Genomic DNA, 18,603 nt, shown 5'->3' with positions numbered 1-18,603 from the left:
CCACCGAGTCGGTACAGAGCGGCTTCCGGTAGTGGCGGTGGAGGAAGCGGAAGGGCCGCGATATGGCGGCGAGGAGAGCGTGGGGGGGACCGGCGATGGCGGCCGCTGCTGGGGGCTGCTGGGCTCCGCTCCCGGCCTGCCTGAGGCTGCTCCGGGGGCTGCTCCTGGCCGCGCTGGCAGCGGGTGAGGCTGGATGCGAGCGGGGCTGCCCCCGGTTGCGGCCGGTGAGGGCCCGGCCTGGCCCCTGTGAGGCGGCGGCAGCCTCGGCTGTGCCCCTCCGAGCTGGACAGGGGCTCGCGTTCCCCGTTCCGAGGCCGGGACAGCGCTCGGAGGTGCGGGAGCCCCTGGTTTGTGTCCCTCTGAGCGGGGCTGTGTCTTCTCCGCAGGGTCCTGCCAGGGGAACTCGGTGGAGAGGAAGATCTACATCCCCCTGAACAAAACGGCCCCGTGCGTCCGGCTCCTGAATGCCACCCACCAGATCGGCTGCCAGTGTGAGTACTGCAGCGGGGGGCAGCTCTTGGGCTTGCCTGGGTCAGTGGTGCCCTTGTTCTCTTCACTGGTTGCCCTCTTTTCCAATCCTGCTCGTGTTGTTGGCCACAGACCTGTTTCTGCTAAGCTGGGGGGTGAAGACCTTAGAGAGGCCTCCAAAATACCTGCTGAGAGCAGAGTTTTGAGCCAAATCAATGCTTGCAGGGGTACAAGGCAAAACTGTGAGCACTGCAGAGTGCATGAGAGGGTTAGCAGGGGACGAGAGTGAAGAAGTAGCAAAGTAGCATCTGAAGGGGGTTTGGCTGAGCTGCTTGTGCAGTGCTGTTAACATTGTAAGGGAGGGTTTGCCATACTGGAATGGGAAAAGCAGGAGTGCATGACTTACAATGGAAAGATCGATAAGGGAACTCCATTCAAGCAGTATTCTTGGCTGATTTTACTGTGAGTCCCTGTTTTGCTCATTCTCCATTCAGTTTTGCTTCCACAGCGAGCTGCTTCCTGCAGCAGAGGTTCTCAGCTGCCACTGAAGGGCAGCACTTGGTCGGTAGATGACTGGGGGTACAAGGTTCTTTGTGTTCTCTTCCACCCTGTGTGTGAGCTCAGTGTTTGGGCAGACAGCCATACACAGCCCTGCCTTCCTGCTTCCTGTGTTGGGGAGCAAAATGCTTGGTTTTATCCATAGCTTCTTATAAAGCACTTTGTCAGTCATCCAGTTTCTTTAGCACAAGGTGGAATCACAAGTAGTGAACCTGCTTTGTTGCTAATCCCCTTTGCTGTCCCAGTCTTATTTCATGCTGAGCTATGATTTACAGTCTTTACTCTTTGCTGAGAGCAGTACTAAACTGTATCTATGCCTGTGGTCATTGAGGCAGGTGTCTTTCTGTCTCAGGGCCTCAGTTTCCTCCTCTCCTTCCTTATTCTCTTCAATCACAAGAGACTTCTAGTTGCTTATTTAGCAACTAAATAGAGGTCCTTGAACGTGCTTAACCAAAAGCTGCTTCCACCACAGGAGTGTTTATTTCTTAACCTATGTGTTCAGCTATTTTGAGTTCCCTGCTAAAAGCCACTATTCCTTTTTCTGTCCTGCTCTAGCCAAACAGTGCCTCTTCACCAAACTGCTTCCTTCAGCCCTGTAACTCCATGAGCTGTCCTTCCCTAAAGTCCTTACCAGCACACTGCCCTGCTGTTCCATTGTGCCTTGGGGTGGGAATGAAGCAGATCACTGCGAAACATAAAGGGCACACTCTCTTCCTACAGCCTCCATCAGTGGAGACACAGGGGTGATCCATGTGGTGGAGAAGGAGGAGGACCTGAGCTGGGTGCTGGCTGATGGCCCACACCCACCCTACATGGTCCTGCTGGATGGGAGCCTCTTCAACAGGTTGGTCATTGTCAGTTTTTATCCTCCCAGGGTGATGGGAGCCCACAAGAGCAACATGGGTCCATGTTGTGCTGATGGAAACATCATTTTTCAAGTGATAGATGGCAGAATCAGCCCTCATGGATTGAAGTGTAGTGACATTGAAACATTTGTGGGTTTAATGGGGTTTAGTGCCTGAATTGGTTTCTTCTTAAGCAGCCTGCTTTGCTGTTAGAGCTCTGATCTCTGTCAATTCTTATGCCACATTCATCACTGTAGCAGTTACAAAAGTGTGATTAAGATTGGTCACGTCTCTTCTGGACAGAACAGGAAAGAAGGGGGTGAACTTCTCTGCTTGTTGTAGAATTCATTACTGAATTCATCATTTCAGTTGTATCTTCTCTTTCAGGAGGGTAATGCAGCAGCTGAAGGGAACCTCACGAGTGTCTGGCCTTGCTGTGGCCATTGCCAAGCCAAGCCCTCCCCAGGGATTCTCTCCTGGTTTGAAGTGCCCCAATGATGGGTTTGGTAAGGAGATGTTAAGTCTTTATTCTTGCTGGGAGGAAGAGAACTGATGCTTTTACATTGTATGGGGCAAGAGGTGCAAATGATAGCTGAAAATGCAGTTGTATGTCAATGTCAAAATGGTGTTTAAGAGAACAGGCTCAGTATGTTCTTTCAAAGCAGCTGGTGTGGGCTAGAATCTAATCATTTCCCAACAAGGGCTGGGACAGGAATTTAAGAGAAGACAGACAAATGTTAAACCTGACCAAGTGTTGTGGTAACTTTGTCTTTAACACATGAAACTTGTCCTTTGTCCGCATGTGATCATTAAAGCATCTTGTGTTGGCATAGAATGTGTGGAGTGTGCATGAACCTCTCCGTCCCAGCCAGTTCCTGCTTTTCAACATGACATTGTGCTCCTCTGAATTCCCCCTGTGCTCTCACTTAGGTTTTCATTTCACTATTTCTTTATGCAGTAAATTTGCTCTGTTATATTTTGCACTTTGAAGGGAGGAATTGCTCCACCTTCTGTAGTTTGCACACAGCTTTCTGCTGCACAGGATGCCCTGTCCCCTCCTGAGACAAGTTTGGTGTGCTGGCGTTTGTCCTGTCTCTGCCTCCACGCTGTTTGTACCATATCTAGCTGCTAATGTGATAGGCACATTTACAGCTGCCTCAGGGTTTCTTCCAGCACACGATGAGCCCAGAAACTGTGGGTTTGTATGTTCCTCCTTTTGAAGTAGAATGTTTCTCTGTGTGCTTCCTCCACTCTCTCAGCAGGTGATAAATGCTCTCTGAGTTCTCCTGCCAGCCTCCTGGCATGGGATGGCTCTGAGCATGCACGTTCCTCATGCTCTCGGCGTGGCATAACACTCTGTCTCTGCCACTTGGCCACATGCAGTGACCAACTCCATCTCTCCAAGCTTTTATCAGCTGGTTCCTCAGCCCATAATGCTGCTCATTCTGGGTTTGCTGCTATTTTCTCAGCAGGCCCTACCTCTCCTGCAGTCTGTTATTCTCTTGCACCCTCAGGTTTGCCCATTTCTTTTCTGTTTCCAGGTGTCTATTCCAAAGATTATGGCCCTCAGTTTGCACACTGCAATAAGACCGTGTGGAATCCTGTGGGGAGTGGGCTTTCATATGAGGATTTTCACTTCCCTATTTTTCTCCTCGAAGATGCCAATGAGACACAAGTCATTAAGCAGGTACTGCACTTCCTCAGCAAGCAGGAGGGGGGGAACTGCTGCACAGTTAGGAAAGGGGGCACAGAGTTTTGTTTTCTCTGAGCTTAGACGTTGAAATGTAGAGTAAAAAGACATCTGATTTTATATGCAGGAGACAGTGCTATTACAGAAAGGTTAATTTTGGAATGATTTTTGTTTCCATCCAGTGTTATCAAGACCATAACGTCCCTCGTGATGGATCTGGCCCCGAGTACCCTCTCTGTGCCATGCAGCTTTTCTCCCACATGCATGCTGTCACCAGCACTGTCACCTGCATGAGACGCAGCTCCCTCCAAAGCACCTTCAGCATTAATCCAGGTGAGCAGATTCCTTTTCCCTTGTCAGCCCCATAAGGCTGGTGGTAAGAATCCCAGAGGAATACAGTTGTGTAAAAGAGAGGAAATTTGGGAGTGTGTACATGCACTGAAATCCTGTCCCCTGGCAGTGACTTTCCTGGGGTCAGGACTTCACCCCTGTGGAGCAGAAGCTCATAGATCCACTGAGGTGATCAGAAAGCTCATTTCCCACTTGTCACTGCTGTAATCTCAACTCAGACAATGATTTTTCCTGTTTCCTAGAGGTTGTCTGTGATCCTCTTCTTGATTACAACGTGTGGAGCACTTTGCACCCTATAAATTCCTCTGGGAAAGTCGATCCTGAGAAGGAAGTTATTATTGTCGCCACACGAGTAGGTACCTCCTGATCCTGCTTTGTAGATCATGGAATAGGACTTGGGCTTCGAGTCTCATGGGAATATACTTTTCTGACAGTTTCATTTCTTCCCATGTTCCAAACATTTTAGACCTCACTAGCTATTGGGGTTCTACAAGTCCAAGTCTTTTAGTTGATAGGTTTACCTAACTTTGTTTCAACAGAAGGGCATTGCATTTTGCTTCTGTTTTATATAAGGCTTTTCTCAGCATTTCTTTCGCTGATGGAACAAGACAAGTAGAAATAACGTCTGTTGGGCTTTCCTAAAATATTTCACACCCTTATAAAGTGTCACAGAGAGCATAGTTGGCTCATCTGTATTTTTTTGGGGGGAGAGACAGAATCACATGGAGACTTTTTTGAGTATGAGGCAGTGAGTCAGTGTCAGAGCTGAGAACGAAGTTCACTTCCCCATCTAGCAGTTGGTTTGCACTCACTTTCCAAGCTCCATTTCCAGGCTCCCTTTTGTCACTGTCTCAGAGCCTCATGCTAAAGAGGGATTTTGGCATTAAAATTACACCACACTCCCTAATGTCTCCTTTCTGGAGAGGGCTCTGAGACCTCAGACTGCCACAGCAATGCTGTTGGTATTTTAAGTTTCGTGAAGCAGGGTGCTTTGGTTCTTCCCTTATCAGTAGGATGAGGGGGATAGGAGTGAGGTGATAGATTCACTCTCCAATGCTCTATTCCTCTCTCTGTGTGCACATTTCTTACACCTCCTGTTTGTGCTTCCAGATTGACAGCCATTCCTTCTTCTGGAACATTGCACCCGGGGCAGAGAGTGCTGTCTCTTCTTTTGTGACCCACTTGGCTGCTGCTGAAGCCCTTCACAAAGCATCAGATGTTCATTTGCTGCAAAGGAATATAATGTTCACCTTCTTCCAAGGGGTAAGAGCTGTGGCATCGCTCCACCATTTGGCTTGTTCCAAGAGATCAAATCAGCCCTTGGCTGCCTGCAAATGAACTTTTTCCCTACTCTTTGTACAGAGTCATTTGTCTGCATCCCCACATCGTGCTTCTCTCTGCTCCCCCAGTGAGAACAGGATCTTAATTGCACTGGGATAACAGCAGCAGATGGAGCTTCCACTGGGGGCAACCCATATTCTGCCCCACAGTTCATGTTGGATGAATGACTCAAACTTTGCTTTCCTCATGTTTCCTCCCAGTGTGCCTGCTCTTTGCCTCACCCCCATTAGGGATGAACTGCAGTGGCCAGGCTTTAAATTCTGAAATGAAGCCCAGAAAAGGGCTAGATTAAAAATATATGTGTTGACAACAGCAAAATAGAGCTCATTTCTGAGAGCCCAGTGCTGGAGTTGGCAGCTGTGGCAAAACAGAACAAGCATGTGGAGGAGGGACTCATGGCCAACAGCTGATGTTCCCCTCAAGGCATCTGCACACTGATGGCTTCTTTTGTGCAGCTTTGTGAAACTGGCTCCCACAGCCCCATGCTGTGGCCATGTGATTGCCTTCATTCACCCTCCTCAGCACATACACGGTCAGAATTGCTCTGGGGAAGACCCAGCAGACAGAAGGAATGGACATTCTCTGTCATGTTACCAGAAAGGAGGAGGGATGAGAAGACTTTATATGAGTCAAGAGGAAAGTCTCGTGGCTGCCTCTGACTTCATTGCCTGCTTTTATCATGGGGATTCTCTTCTTAAGGGCACCTATTCTTCCCCAGATCCTTTTAGATCCCTTGATAAGCTCATCCAGTCTTTACTTCCTAATTCTTTTAGGGGAAACAGACACCCCCTTTCAGGAAAATGTGTAGTTCCTGGAACAGAGAATTCCCTTTCTCCCTGGCTTGCTGTATTCCTTACTTAAAAACAAAGAGGATGGCTTATGCCAGAGTAAAGGCTATGTTAATGCCTCTCTGCTGTTCCTCACAGTAACAGTATCTCTCTAGATACCAGTGCTCACTCTAACCAACTTTGTGGAATTCAATAGCTGTCCCCTGGGGTTTTTTTGCTCAATGCCTTCCTTTTAGTCCTTTGCTCCATCCCTTCCTACACCACCTTCGTCTTTGGAGCCAGGCACAATGGCATATTACTTTGGTTTTCCAGTGTGTGGCAGGCTATGTGAACCTTCAGAAACACTTGGGGCAGTAGTTGCCCCTCCAACTCTTGGGTTTGGCCCACCTCAGTCTCTCAGATATTGCTGGTACTTGCCGCAGGCACATACCCAGGTGATTCCTGTGTGACTGGATTTTCTTTTCTGTTGCAGGAGACCTTTGATTACATTGGCAGCTCACGAATGGTGTATGATATGGAAAAAGACAAGTTTCCTCTCCGCTTGGACAACATTCATTCATTTGTGGAGTTGAATCAGGTGTGGGTTAACTCGGGGGACTGTTTTATTCCCTGTTTCTCTGTGATAATTGAGCTGGGCTTTTCCCAGCCAGCTTTTTACTGGGTTTGATTTTTCCCTGGACTGACCTTGCCTCCTCTCCTCAGTGATGTTCAGCCATATACTTACGGTGGTTTCATTCTCTTCTTGAAGGTGGCTCTGAGGAATGACTCTGTTCTATGGATGCATACGGACCCGGTCTCTCGGATGAATGAATCTGTAGATGTACAGGTAAGAGAAAGCAATCTGTGTGGTTGATCTTTAGCACACTGCAGATAATCAGGATGTGGATCTTTGTGGACCTGCTGGATTGAGGCCATGGAGGTGCTGCAGGGGCTGGAGCAGCTCTGCTTTGGAACCAGGCTGAGAGAGCTGGGCTGGTTCAGCCTGGAGGAGAGAAGGCTCCTTAAGGGCACACTTTAGAGCAGCTCCAGTGCCTAAAGGGGCTACAGGAAACCTGGAGAGGGGCTTTGGATAAGGAGTTGTAGGGACAGAACAAGGGGGAATGGCTTGAACCTGCCCGAGGGGGGACTGAGGTGAGCTCTTAGGCAGAAGCTCTTCCCTGTGAGGGTGCTGAGGTGCTGACACAGGGTGCCCAGAGAAGCTGTGGCTGCCCCATCCCTGGCAGTGTTCAAGGCCAGGTTGGACAGGGCTTGGAGCAACCCAAACTATTCCATAATTCTGTGATATTAACACATCCAAAAGGGCAGCAGAACAGCGCTGGTTTCTCCTCTTTAAGGTTAGAAACTTGCTGGATATCCTGGGGAGCAGCAGCCTGGGAGCAAACGTGACTTTGCAGGAAGCTGGATTCTCGCAGCCTCTTCCCCCATCCTCCTTCCAGCGCTTCCTTCGGGCTCGGCACATCCCTGGAGTAGTCCTGACTGACCACAGAACTGCCTTCCAGAACAGGTACTTGCTTCTCCAGGTTGGCCCCTGGCCAAAGGCAGTGGTGCCAGCAGAGGGCACCTGAGCTCATGCAACATACATGTGTGCTCCCCAACATACATGTGGAGCAGCGCAGGGGGAGCAGAGGAGCAGACATGTGCCATGTCATTGAACAAGCACGACATAATTGTTCTGACAAGCGAAAGAAATCCAGTTTTGTACAGAAAATGTTCCCCACAGCTGGCTGGAAGCCAAAGGTGAGCAAATGGCAACTGAGCGTGCCTAAGCCTCATCTGTTCTTCCAGCAGCTAGCTGCCTTTTTTTTGTTGTTTTTAATACAGCTTTCTATTTGCAATGGCAAAAAGCCCCAGGCATTGGAAAGAGCACTTGCATTCACCCCACATGACCTTACTATGGTGTGCTGCTTGGAGACCCCCTGCTCCACTTTGACTTTGGAGTGGAAATGTGGGGTAGAAAACAGGAATATTCCTCATTCCTCTTCCATAAAGTCTCCAAATTGTCCCTTTCCCTTCATTTTCTCTCCTTCCCTGCTGTTTCTGAGGCTCTCTGTAGCAATCAAGGGGGAAATAGCTTCCCTTTCACCTCCAAATCTGCACTGCTTTAAAGGGATAAGATGACCTAAGCTGGAGGAAAGCACAGCTTGCTGCTGTGGGACCCATGTGTAGACTGGGGATGTGGGGTGCATAGACCATGTGCTGGGTTTTTTAGCCCAGTTCCCCGTTCATTTGTGTGTGCCTTGGTGGAAATCTCTCTTGGAGCTCACTTGGAATTCCTCCCTGCCTTCAAGACAGGGTATTAATAAAATCCACTGGCACAACTTGCAGCAAAAGCCCTTTTCCCAGGAGCCCTTGTGTACGGGCTGTCCTTGCCTCAGTTTCTCTACCCATTTAATAGCTTGGGCTGTCGCCCACCTGAAAGCTAATCACAGCCTGTAAATTGCTTGGAGATCCTCAGATGGGAGAAGCTGTGGAAGGGCCAAGTTCATTATAAAGCCTCATTAAATGCTTTAAGGAGCGTGTGGCAGGGCAGTGCTTTGGCAGGGCTGTCTCTCTGCTCCCAGGAGACTGCTCCCACTGTTTGGTTTAGGCACACTCTGAATTGAATTCCATGCCCTGTGGTTTCTTTCTGCCCCTCCCCAGCCTCTGTTTGCCTTCTTCTTTGCAGATACTACCAGAGCATGTACGACACTCCAGAGAACATCCGGATGCAATACCCTGAGGGGCTTAGCCCTGAGGAGACCTTGGAGTATGTCACGGATACAGCCAAGGTTCCTGCTTCCCATTTTCTTTAGCTGCTGTACCTGGGGCAGATGGGGCTTTGGGTAGGGGTGGATAGAAGCAAGTCCATGAGGAGAGGGGGGGAAAGCTGTTTCCAGAAAGGGCAGAAAGAAGGTGGGTGTGCTTTGTACGGTGACAAAGGCAATAGCTACTCAAATGCTAGCACCATGTGAGGGTTTTGATGGATGTGTAGATCTTGGCTTGCTCTCCTGCTTGTTTTGCTGGATCTGCCTGTCTTGATTAACACAGAGCACTCTTCCTTTGCAGTCCCTGGCAGAAGTTGCCACAGTGGTCGCCCGTGCTCTCTACCGCCTTGCAGGGGGAGCCAACAGCACCTCTGCTATTCAGGCAGATCCAAGAACGGTACGAGCAGATGGGATTGAGTCCTTGGCATCTCTGATGAGCCCTCACGTACTTCCCTTCTGTCTCTGTTTAGATGTGTTTACACAGCACGCTGTCCTGTCTGCCTCAGTGAGGGCTTTGCCTCCCCCCTTTGCTCTTTCCTCACCACAGCTGAGTGAAAACCCTTTCAACCTTCTCTACTTCCTCACCTGATCTCAGGCCAGGCATTAAGCTTCAGGAGCCCTCTCCAAAACAGAGCTCTTTTATCCTTGTCCCAAAGAGCAGAAGAATAAGCTGAGGTGAAATGGCAGCATGTGCCACAGGGGTCAACCAGGAGCTGGTGGAGCTGGAATCAAACCCAATTTTCATAGCTTATATGAAATTATATACAGTTGTGACTTACAGCTTCTCCTTTGCTGTGCTCTTGGCCCCTGTAGTGGGAAACATCCGTGAACCAAATAATCTTGAGAGATATAGCTGTTGGGGATGATATTTTCTTTCCTCTTTGTATAAAGCAATTTCCATCTCTTCCCAGGTCTCTCGAATGCTGTATGGCTTTCTGATTAAAATGAATAATTCCTGGTTTCAGTCCATCATTAAACCAGACTTAAAAGGAATTCTGGGTAAGAGCAACACAGGACAGAAGACCAGGGGCTGGGTTTGACCCCATATATTACCTGGCAGCTTTCTAAAGTGCCACATTATCTGCTCCTGGCCTTCTCCCTGCCATTCCCTCTTCTCTGACTGCTCCAGGTGATGTTCCCCAGCACTATGTGGCTGTTTCCAGCCCTGTGAACACTACCTACCTTGTGCAGTATGTCCTGGCCAACCTCACGGGCACTGTCGTTAACTTCACCAAGGAGGAGTGCTTGAACCCTGAAAAATCACCCAACAGTGAGACAGAAGTAAGTAGCCATTAGAGTGCCATTGGTGACAGCCAGGCTTTGGTGGTTTCTGCTTTTGAGGAAGGCTGCTTAGGAATGCCTTCATAATAACGTGGGAGAAGTGGGAAACTCCCAACAGGGAGGCACCTTAATGCCATGGGGCAGAGGAAGAGGAGGCCAGAGGATCCCCTTAGAGTGAGAATAGGCAGTAAAGTCTCTTTGTCTCTCCCCAGAGACACAGGTAAGGTCCCAGGACGAGGGAACAGGGCTTATTTGGTGGCTCTTTCCTGTCTCTTACTCTCCTGTTTTTATTGCAGATGTATGACTATGCCTGGGTGCAGGGTTCCCTGGATCCCAACTCCACATCCCGAGTCCCCTACTGTGTTCGGTCAACTGTTCACCTAAGCAAAGCCCTCTCTCCTGCCTTTGAGCTGAGGCAGTGGGGATCTACAGAGTATTCCACATGGACAGAGAGTCGGTGGAAAGAGATCCGGGCCCGAATATTTCTGGTTGCCAGCAGGGAGCTAGAGGTGAGTTTGTACATGTCTGAAAAAGAAAGCAGAGGAAAAGATCTGACTGGCTTTGAATAGCACCTCTTGACCACTGGAGAAACAGCTTGGAGTTTGTTCCAAGGTCTTGTGGCAGCTTCTCTGTTAAGAACAGGCTTTGATCCTGGAAAAGGAGGTGACCAAGAGCATCACTGGTGATCATCCTTCCACCTCTGGCTGTTTGTGGGTTAATAACAGAGTCACTGGGACTGAGACTGTGCAGAATAATCAAGAGTCCCATGAGCAGACTGAGCTCTGTGAATAGAAGATAGAGGCACAGGAGTCTTAACCCCTTTTTCAGGCACAGGGAGTCAAGCCAGTGAACCTGGCTGTTGTTTTGCCTGATCCATGACCCAGATTTTCCTTCCTGCCCTTTGAATCCCCTCTTAACAGCAGAGAAATAAGTCTTTAATAACCTTCCCAAACAAAAGCTGACGGTGGTTCAGTGTCTCAGGTTCTGAGCAGTCCTTAGCTGGGTGTGATGTGGCTTAAGTGCCAGCAGAATAAGGGTTAAGCATACAGTCACACTGGGACACTGCCTGTTTGGATGCCCTCTGGTTGGCTGTTAATGATGTCAGGTTGTCAGGACAGCCTTAGGAGTGCACAGGATGGCATCATCGTGGCATCATAGCAGTAAGCCACCCAAAGGCCATGCAAGCCCAGGCAGTTGTTGCACCTCTCAGGTGATTCTTTGAAATCTGAGCAATTTAGTTCTGTGGTACTGGGCCTTTTGAATGCTACCAGGCAAGCCTGAAGCCCTGCCTGTGTCTTGGCGTGTTACAGCCCAGCAGACACTGGTGCCCTGGAGATGCAGTTGGAGCCTAACCATTCACAAAGTGTTGACCTGATGGAAAACATACAGAGTCCTAGTGACTGCTCTGTGGGGTCTTTTCTGAGCTATCCCCATTCCTGGCAGTGTTCAAAGCCAGGCTGGACAGAGCTTGAAGCAACTTGGTCTAGTGGAAGGTGTTCCTTCCTGTGGGAGGGGGTGGGAACTGGATGAGCTTTAAGGTCCCTTCCAACCCAAGCCATTCCATGATTCTATAATCTATGATAGAACTTTCTAACCTTTTCTCTTAAACATCAGTTTCTGTGCACTGGTGGCATCCACAGCAAAAGGTGACCTGATCCTGCCTGGCAGTTGCTTTCATCTGAGGCTGTAAGGTCCTGGAGTATCTTCACACCTCCATGGAGTAGCGCCTCAGTAGTGAGCTGGTGTCTGCAGCTTTCTCTAGAGCCCCTCATTCATCAGGGACTGTGGCAGTAGGACAAGGGGTGATGGATTTAAACTGAAACAGGGGGAGTTCAGGTTTGATATCAGGAAGAAGTTCTTTACTGTGACGGTGATAAGGCACTGGAAGAGGTAGCCTGAAGAAGCAGTAAATGCTCCTTCCCTGGCAATGTGCAAGGCCAGGCTGAGCAGAGCCTTGGGTGACGTGGTCTGGTGTGAGGTGTCCCTTCCCATGGCAGGGGGTTGGAACTGGATTATTTTAACCTAAGCATTCTATGATTGAAGGCAAATTCTGGGAGGTGCTGCAGGGCTGTGTTTGTAACAACAATGCTGAGTGCTTTTCCTCCCTTCCTAGATAATCACTTTGCTTGTGGGCATTGCCATTCTGGTCTTCTCTCTCCTGGCCACCTATTTCATCAACGCCAAAGCGGATGTACTGTTTAGCATCCCCCAAGACCCTGGGGCTGTGGCTTACTGAAGATGCTCTTCAGCGCTTGAGAAGTCTTGGCCCTTGGTTTACAGTTGGCAAAGATAAAACTACACTGGAATGCTCCTGTCTCTGGATAGGGATGCAAATGGTTCTCTCCAGAGCTTCCATGCTCAGGTTCTGGGGGCTGAGCCCTGAAAACAGAAGAGACTTTCCCAGAAAACTGTGCCGACCGAGCCCTAAAGAAACTGTGACTGAGGAGTTCCCAAAGCCTTTCTTTTTAATTCGTCTTTACTTCTGAGCAAGGTGAGAGGATTGGTCCTGTGCCAGTGCGACGACAAAGTGATGGAGGTGGTCCCTAAATGAAGGCAAGGTGGAAAGGGAGAAGATGTTTGGGATGTATGTGGACCAGTGGATTTCCGTGGTGGCACGTGTTGCCTGTTCATGTCCCAGCCGTTGCTATGAACCCATGTATGTTCCAGTGCAGGGAGGGCAAGGTGTGTTAAACAGATGATTAGATGTAAAATGTCCTTTTATTTAAATGGTGCAATATTTTCTGGGCTTTGTATATATATAAATAGTTCCATTTAATTAAAAAAGTCTCCACTTACAAAGTTAACCCATTGCCTGGTTTGTCTTGGTTGCTGCCAAAGGACCAGAACCACTGGGTGTTGCAATATGGTCTCAAGAGTTTTGTCTCATTTGGTTTGGGAATTATGGTGACACTTGGAACTCTTTAGCTGGACAAAAGAAAGACATTGTGCCCTCAGACATGATAGGTGGTAAGTCACTGTTGGTTAGGCTGTAAGAAGTCCAAGGCAGGGATTGCTGGTCATTCCAAGCAGCACTTTGTACCACGGTACCTTGATCATGGTCAGGCCCTTGCTGCTGGTATAATAAACATGGTTTTTAATGATGCTCACACACTTTGTTTCCTTTGATGCCAGGGCTTAGTGCCCAGCAAGAGCGAGCTCTGGGGGCTGGTGGTTGTGACTGACGAGGCACTTGGATGTTCCTGGTTGTTTAAATGCACTTGTTCTTCAGCAGGTTTCAAGGTTTGATGGTGCTGCTGCCCAAAGCCAGGAGGGAGAACACAGGGAGAGGGGATTCATACCAGAAATGAGAGCCTGCTAGAGCTGAAGCTGACCTCGCTTTCCCTTCCCTAGAGGATAGGGAGGGTTTATTGTGTTCAAGTCTTTTCCCAGCTAGGCTTGCACTCTGGAGTTTTAAAGTCACTCAGACCCTCTACTTTCAGTGCTCCCCTGAGGGAGAACAAAACCCCTTCCCTAAAATTACCCAAGGAGGCTCTTTCTGTGTGTGGAATGACATGGGGTGAGACAAGGACCTCCCAAGTGTGTGAGCTGGCAGAGGATTGGGTAGAGTATGTTTTGCCTTCCCTAAGGTAAGTTCGTGTTGGGCTTTTTATATATGAAACTGCAAATGCTTCATTCATGGAGCAGTGTTGTGGGGAGAGATGTTGGGATTGGTGATGGGTGACCAGCACATTGGGTTGATATTGGGTTGAACTTAAACAGGGGAAGTTCAGATTGGATATAAGGAAGAAGTTCTTTACTGTGAGGGTGGTGAGGCACTGGCACAGGGTGCCCAGAGAAGATGCTCCATCCCTGGCAGTGTGCAAGGCCAGGTTGGACAGAGCCTTGGGTGGCATGGTCTAGTGTGAGATGTCCCTGCCCATGGGGTTGGAACTGGATGATCTTAAGGTCCTTTCCAACCCGAACTGTTCTATGATTCTATATATTCAGTGTTCTTGATATAACTTTCATATTAAACTGAATCTTTCCCATACTGCTGCCTCTCCCATCTCTCAAATCCAGGTTCTGTCCTCAGTTTTTTCTTTCCCCTGGAGGCTTCTGCATCTTTTTTCCCCTCCATACAACCAGAAATCAACCCTTTTACCACTCTCAGCCCCATTTTCCACCTCCAGCTTTTTGCTCGCTCTCTGGCGAGGAGAACAAACAGCTGCCTCCGTTGTCTGGGCCTTGGATGGCCAACAGGTCTCCCCTGTGGACAGCACGATGAGCAACGCTCCTATCAGTGGCTGACGAGGGGAGAAGCAAAGGGGGCTGCCTGGCAGGCACTGCAGCAGAGACACATTTCCCCTCCTGCTGCCAACACTGAGAACACTGTGAGGCTTTGATTGGCAGCCCAAAACCTACCCTGAGCTGGAGATTTGTGTGTCCCTCAAACTCCTGGTGCCAGCAGTGTTGCTGTGCAGAGGGGTGGAAGGAGAGGCAGGAGCCAGAGGTGTTTCCAGCCCTCCTGGCTGCATTTTGCCATGGTCAGTGGATTCGTTTTGCTCAGCTGGCTTTTGATGATGAGGTTTGTGAGATCGGAGCCTTCCTCCCCTGGGGAACTGGGCCTGAGGGCTGGAGGGAAGGGGGTGGGGAAGAAGCAGGACTGTGGGATTCATCTGGGAAGTAAATGAGCTACGAGAGTGAGTCCCAGCCCCTGGTTTCTCTTCCCTGTCCTCCCCAGGGCTGCAGCTCCCTCCCCTTGCAGTGCCCTTGTACCAGTGACAGGGACCCTGCTACTGCCCTTTGTCATAGGGGTGAGGGGATGCTCTTGAGACCTTGAGGTGAGCAGTGCTTGAAATACAAAGGTGTTTTGTTACAGGAAAGCTAACGTTGGGGAAAGGAGCTGCTTTTCACGTCATGGAGAATGAAATCCCATTTTTATATGGAAACAAGACGGTGCAAAAAGGCCTTTCATTCACCTGCATCCCACTCCCCATCCTAAACAGGGCAGGGTGGGAGGAACTGGGATCTCTGTGACCTATTCAGTTGTGCAGTCTCACTCCCGATCTCCAGACAAAGAGCTGACAGTGGATTTGGGCGTGCTCCTTCCCCTCCGCTGGGACCAGCAAAGCCTTTGCTGCTTTTGTGTATGGCTGCTAAATCACTGCCCCGCAGGGAGCTGCTGTCTGCTGCCTTAAGCCCGGAGTTGGTGTCTTAGCCCGGAAAAGCTCCCTCTTAAGCCATCCCTTCCATGCCTTCAGTCTGAGCACAGTTATCTGCACAAGATACATGTTCCCAGTTTAAAATGAAACCGGTTTGATGCCTTGTGTATCTTCCTTTGTAACGCAGAGCCTTTGGTTTGGGGCCGAGTGGAGTCTAGTTGGTCCTGCCCCTGCAGTATAACAGCAGCTGTCCTCAGCTGTGCAAACCTTAAACTTGATAACTCCCCTGATGCACTCTTCCCCATCACTCCTGAGATTCTATGCATTAATTAGAGCATCCCTAATGCTAATAAGCCACAGGGAATAAATGCCTTCTCAGTACATTAATCATAAAATCATAGAAGAGTTAGGCTTGGAAAGGACCTTAAGATCATCCAGTTCCACCCTTGCAGCCCAGAAAGCCAACCATATCCTGGGCTTCATCAAAAGGAGCGTGACCAGCAGGGTGAAGGAGGTGATCCTGCCCCTCTACTGTGCTCTGATGGGACCCTTCATTAGGGACTGCAGTGACAGGACAAGGGGTGATGGGTTCAAACTGAAAGGGGGATTTAGGTATAAGGAAGTTCTTTACTGTGAGGGTGGTGAGGCAATATGGAAAGTAGTGTGAGTATTGCTCAGATGTAGCTCTGCTTTTATCTTCGATAGGAACGGAATTACCGAGTTCTGAGAAGCAGCCGTGGGTAGTTTGATGTGTGCTGGCTCAGTAAGGCAGAGTCTAAGTCACACTGGGTGACAGCGCAGAGCTGGTGGTGCCTGATGTGACCAAGAGGATTTCCCCTCATTCAAAGCCCATTTGCTTTGATAATTAGGAAAGTTTGCATGGGAAATTATGCAAACCATATGGAAAGGAAAGAACTTTCCTGCTTTGTGCCTGCTTGTCTCCGAAGCAGAAGCTTGGAGCCTGGCTGCACCTTAGTCTAGAGAAGGGATGCAGTGAGCATCACTTGGTGTGTCATGGCTGGTCCAAGAGGACATAGTCCAGTTGGGAAACAATACATGGGAGGTACTTGTCTGGCTTCAGCAGGTTTCTCCTAGCAAACCTTGCTGCAGTCATTGAAGATACTCTCCCAGCTGGCAGAGGTCACCATCTCTCTAGCACAGGCAGCAGAGGAGACAAAAAAGCTCACTCCAGTTCATCCCAATCAGGTTCAGGCACTGGGAAATGCTCTCTTCTGACTCTTAAAAGACTTTGGCTTCCTGCTCCAAAGCACAGCTACTTGAATTTCTTCCAAAACAGCTACATTTTGAAGCTGGTTTACATCATTCCTGGTCTAACCAGTTCTTCCTGATGCTTATGGATGCTGGACAGCTTTGAGCTCTGTCCAAGCGCTTGGCATCTTTTAGGCACCGAGTTCAGCGGGTCAGTTATTCTGCTGCTTTAGTGGGATGGGGGCTCTGCAAAGTCTCTCCCCTGCTCCACACTTTACCAAAGAACCAAAGGCGAAAGCAGAATTCACCACCCAGAGATGGAGCCTGGAAGAAGCAAGTCCTGCAGCCCTCTGCCAGGGGAGAAAGAAATGATGCAACTTCCAGCAGGTCTTGCTGAGCTGCTCCTAAACCCAAGCAGGCCCTTGAGGCCAGCGAGGCTGGGGCAGCTGCTCCAGGGGCTTTGCCTGCCTGCACCCTGGGCTGGTTTGCTCTGGAAGGGAAAGGCTGCAGCTCTGAGCCTGTTCCCGTCCCCCCTGCCCAGCTCCAGTGGGTCTGGTGCTGGAGGCAGCCCTGGGAGCACTGGGACACTGGAACCACCTTTCCTGTTGTGCTTGAAGGGGAGTCATTCCCTACCTGCTGCTGGCTCCTTCGGCTGCAGTGTGCCGAGGCAGGGATGCTGCCTCCCTTTCCTTCACAACTGGCTTCCAAAAGCATCCTTTGCCCCCTGAGGAGTCCTCTCCTTACCAGTAACCCCACGGAGCTCCCACCCATGCCTCCAGCACCGGGATAACACTCGGAATACCCCAACCTCCATCTCCATCAAAGCACAGACAAGGGGTTTTGGGCTGAGGAGGGCAGCTGGCACAGGCTGGCTCTGCCATAGAGCCTGCAGGCATTCCCCCCTCTCCATGCACACACAATAACCCGCAGGCATCAATTTCCTCCCATCTCCCCACACGACCCAAGCAGGGATTGCTGCACAAAAGGAAGATGCCACCGACTCTCTTGACCTCTGAACTGAGCTGCCTCTGGGGAGGCAGAGGGCTGGGGCTGAGCCCGGAGAGGAGGGCTTGCAGCTGCCCTTGTGCCCTAAGGGGGGAGACATATGGGGGTGCCAGTCAATGAGAGGAAATGGGGGGGTTTGCTCAGCGCCCAGCCCCCCAGCTCCTGGGAACTTTATGGGGTTGGAATATTAAGAGGCAGGGAAGTTAATTAATACCCAGCACAAAGCCAGGGCTCTTTGGCTGCTGGGAGAAGGAAGCAGTGGAGACCCTAACCCTAACCCTAATGGTGGTGTCTGAAATGCTTGGTTCTCTATGTTTTATCATAGGGGGGAAGGGCTTGGTTTTTGGAGGTTAAGGAAGACCAAGGGACAGGAGGGTTTGTCGGCTGAGCTATAGGAACAGCTCCAATTGCCTTGTTCAACCTGAGGCCTGAGCTCGGGTTGCTGCAGGGCAGTATTTGTAGCACTGTGCTTCTCAGAGTCACTATTTCCCTTCCTCGAGGTGATGCTTTCGTTACCCACGTAGCATCCTTCCTCCCCAGCATCTTCTGCTGCCTCTCCTGTTCCCAGCACTGGAGCTCTGCTGTGGGCACTGGTGCTGCAGCTGACTGGAGTCCCGTTGTCCCGCATGGAGCATCCTTCATCCCTTGGCTTCTCCCTGAGGGTCAGTATTGCAGGGTGGCTGTTGCCTGCCTGGTACCTAGCTCAGGCTTTAGAGAGACCGAGGTGTTGCTCCACACTCTGCTCTAAGGCATATACAGGCAACCAGACTCTGTTCTCACAAGTGACAATTGCTTAGGCATGAATTATTTAGCTTAAACACCCAAATAAATACATAGAGAAAACCTGTTATCTGCCACAAGAGCTTCTCCTCTGCATGCCTTGAAATGGCTCTGAGCTCATTGTGCTGAATACTTTAAAGACTTTTGTCTTTAAAGACCTCAAGTCCCTGGGCCTGAACCCCTTCTTTGCCTTATGTAGACTGGCAGGTCTTTGGTCTGTGGACCAGTAAACTGGATACAGACCTAATGGAGCCTTTGTGTGATGCTGGTGTCTAAAGGATGCATCGAGTCCTGTATCCTAGTGCAGTGCTCTGTCCAATAGCCCACTCCCCAGTTATCCTGCTGCCATGATGGTTGACAACTGCTTTTCTGCATCCTACCCATGAGCAACAGTGAGGTCCAGCTTAAGGAACAAGGCAGCTTAGCTGAGGACAGCAAGCA

At 49.8% G+C, this 18,603-nt stretch overlaps 1 protein-coding gene across 1 annotated transcript; it reads left to right on the top strand.

Annotated features, from left to right (window-relative positions):
- Positions 1–43: 43 nt before the first annotated feature.
- NCSTN (nicastrin) lies at positions 44–13,169 on the top strand. The gene is made up of 17 exons (XM_005141053.4): positions 44–183; positions 387–491; positions 1,747–1,870; positions 2,259–2,377; positions 3,413–3,558; positions 3,744–3,894; positions 4,155–4,264; positions 5,023–5,175; positions 6,514–6,618; positions 6,790–6,867; positions 7,376–7,545; positions 8,707–8,809; positions 9,087–9,182; positions 9,697–9,784; positions 9,915–10,066; positions 10,363–10,575; positions 12,180–13,169. The coding sequence occupies exons 1-17, from the start codon at positions 63–65 to the stop codon at positions 12,300–12,302; spliced, it is 2,157 nt and encodes a 718-aa protein (XP_005141110.2). The 5' UTR covers positions 44–62; the 3' UTR covers positions 12,303–13,169.
- The last annotated feature ends 5,434 nt before the right edge of the window (positions 13,170–18,603 follow it).

The sequence above is a fragment of the Melopsittacus undulatus genome, assembly GCF_012275295.1.
Source record: "Melopsittacus undulatus isolate bMelUnd1 chromosome 20 unlocalized genomic scaffold, bMelUnd1.mat.Z SUPER_20_unloc_1, whole genome shotgun sequence".
Lineage (NCBI taxonomy): Eukaryota > Metazoa > Chordata > Aves > Psittaciformes > Psittaculidae > Melopsittacus > Melopsittacus undulatus.
This window is presented reverse-complemented; position numbering and strand designations above follow the sequence as displayed.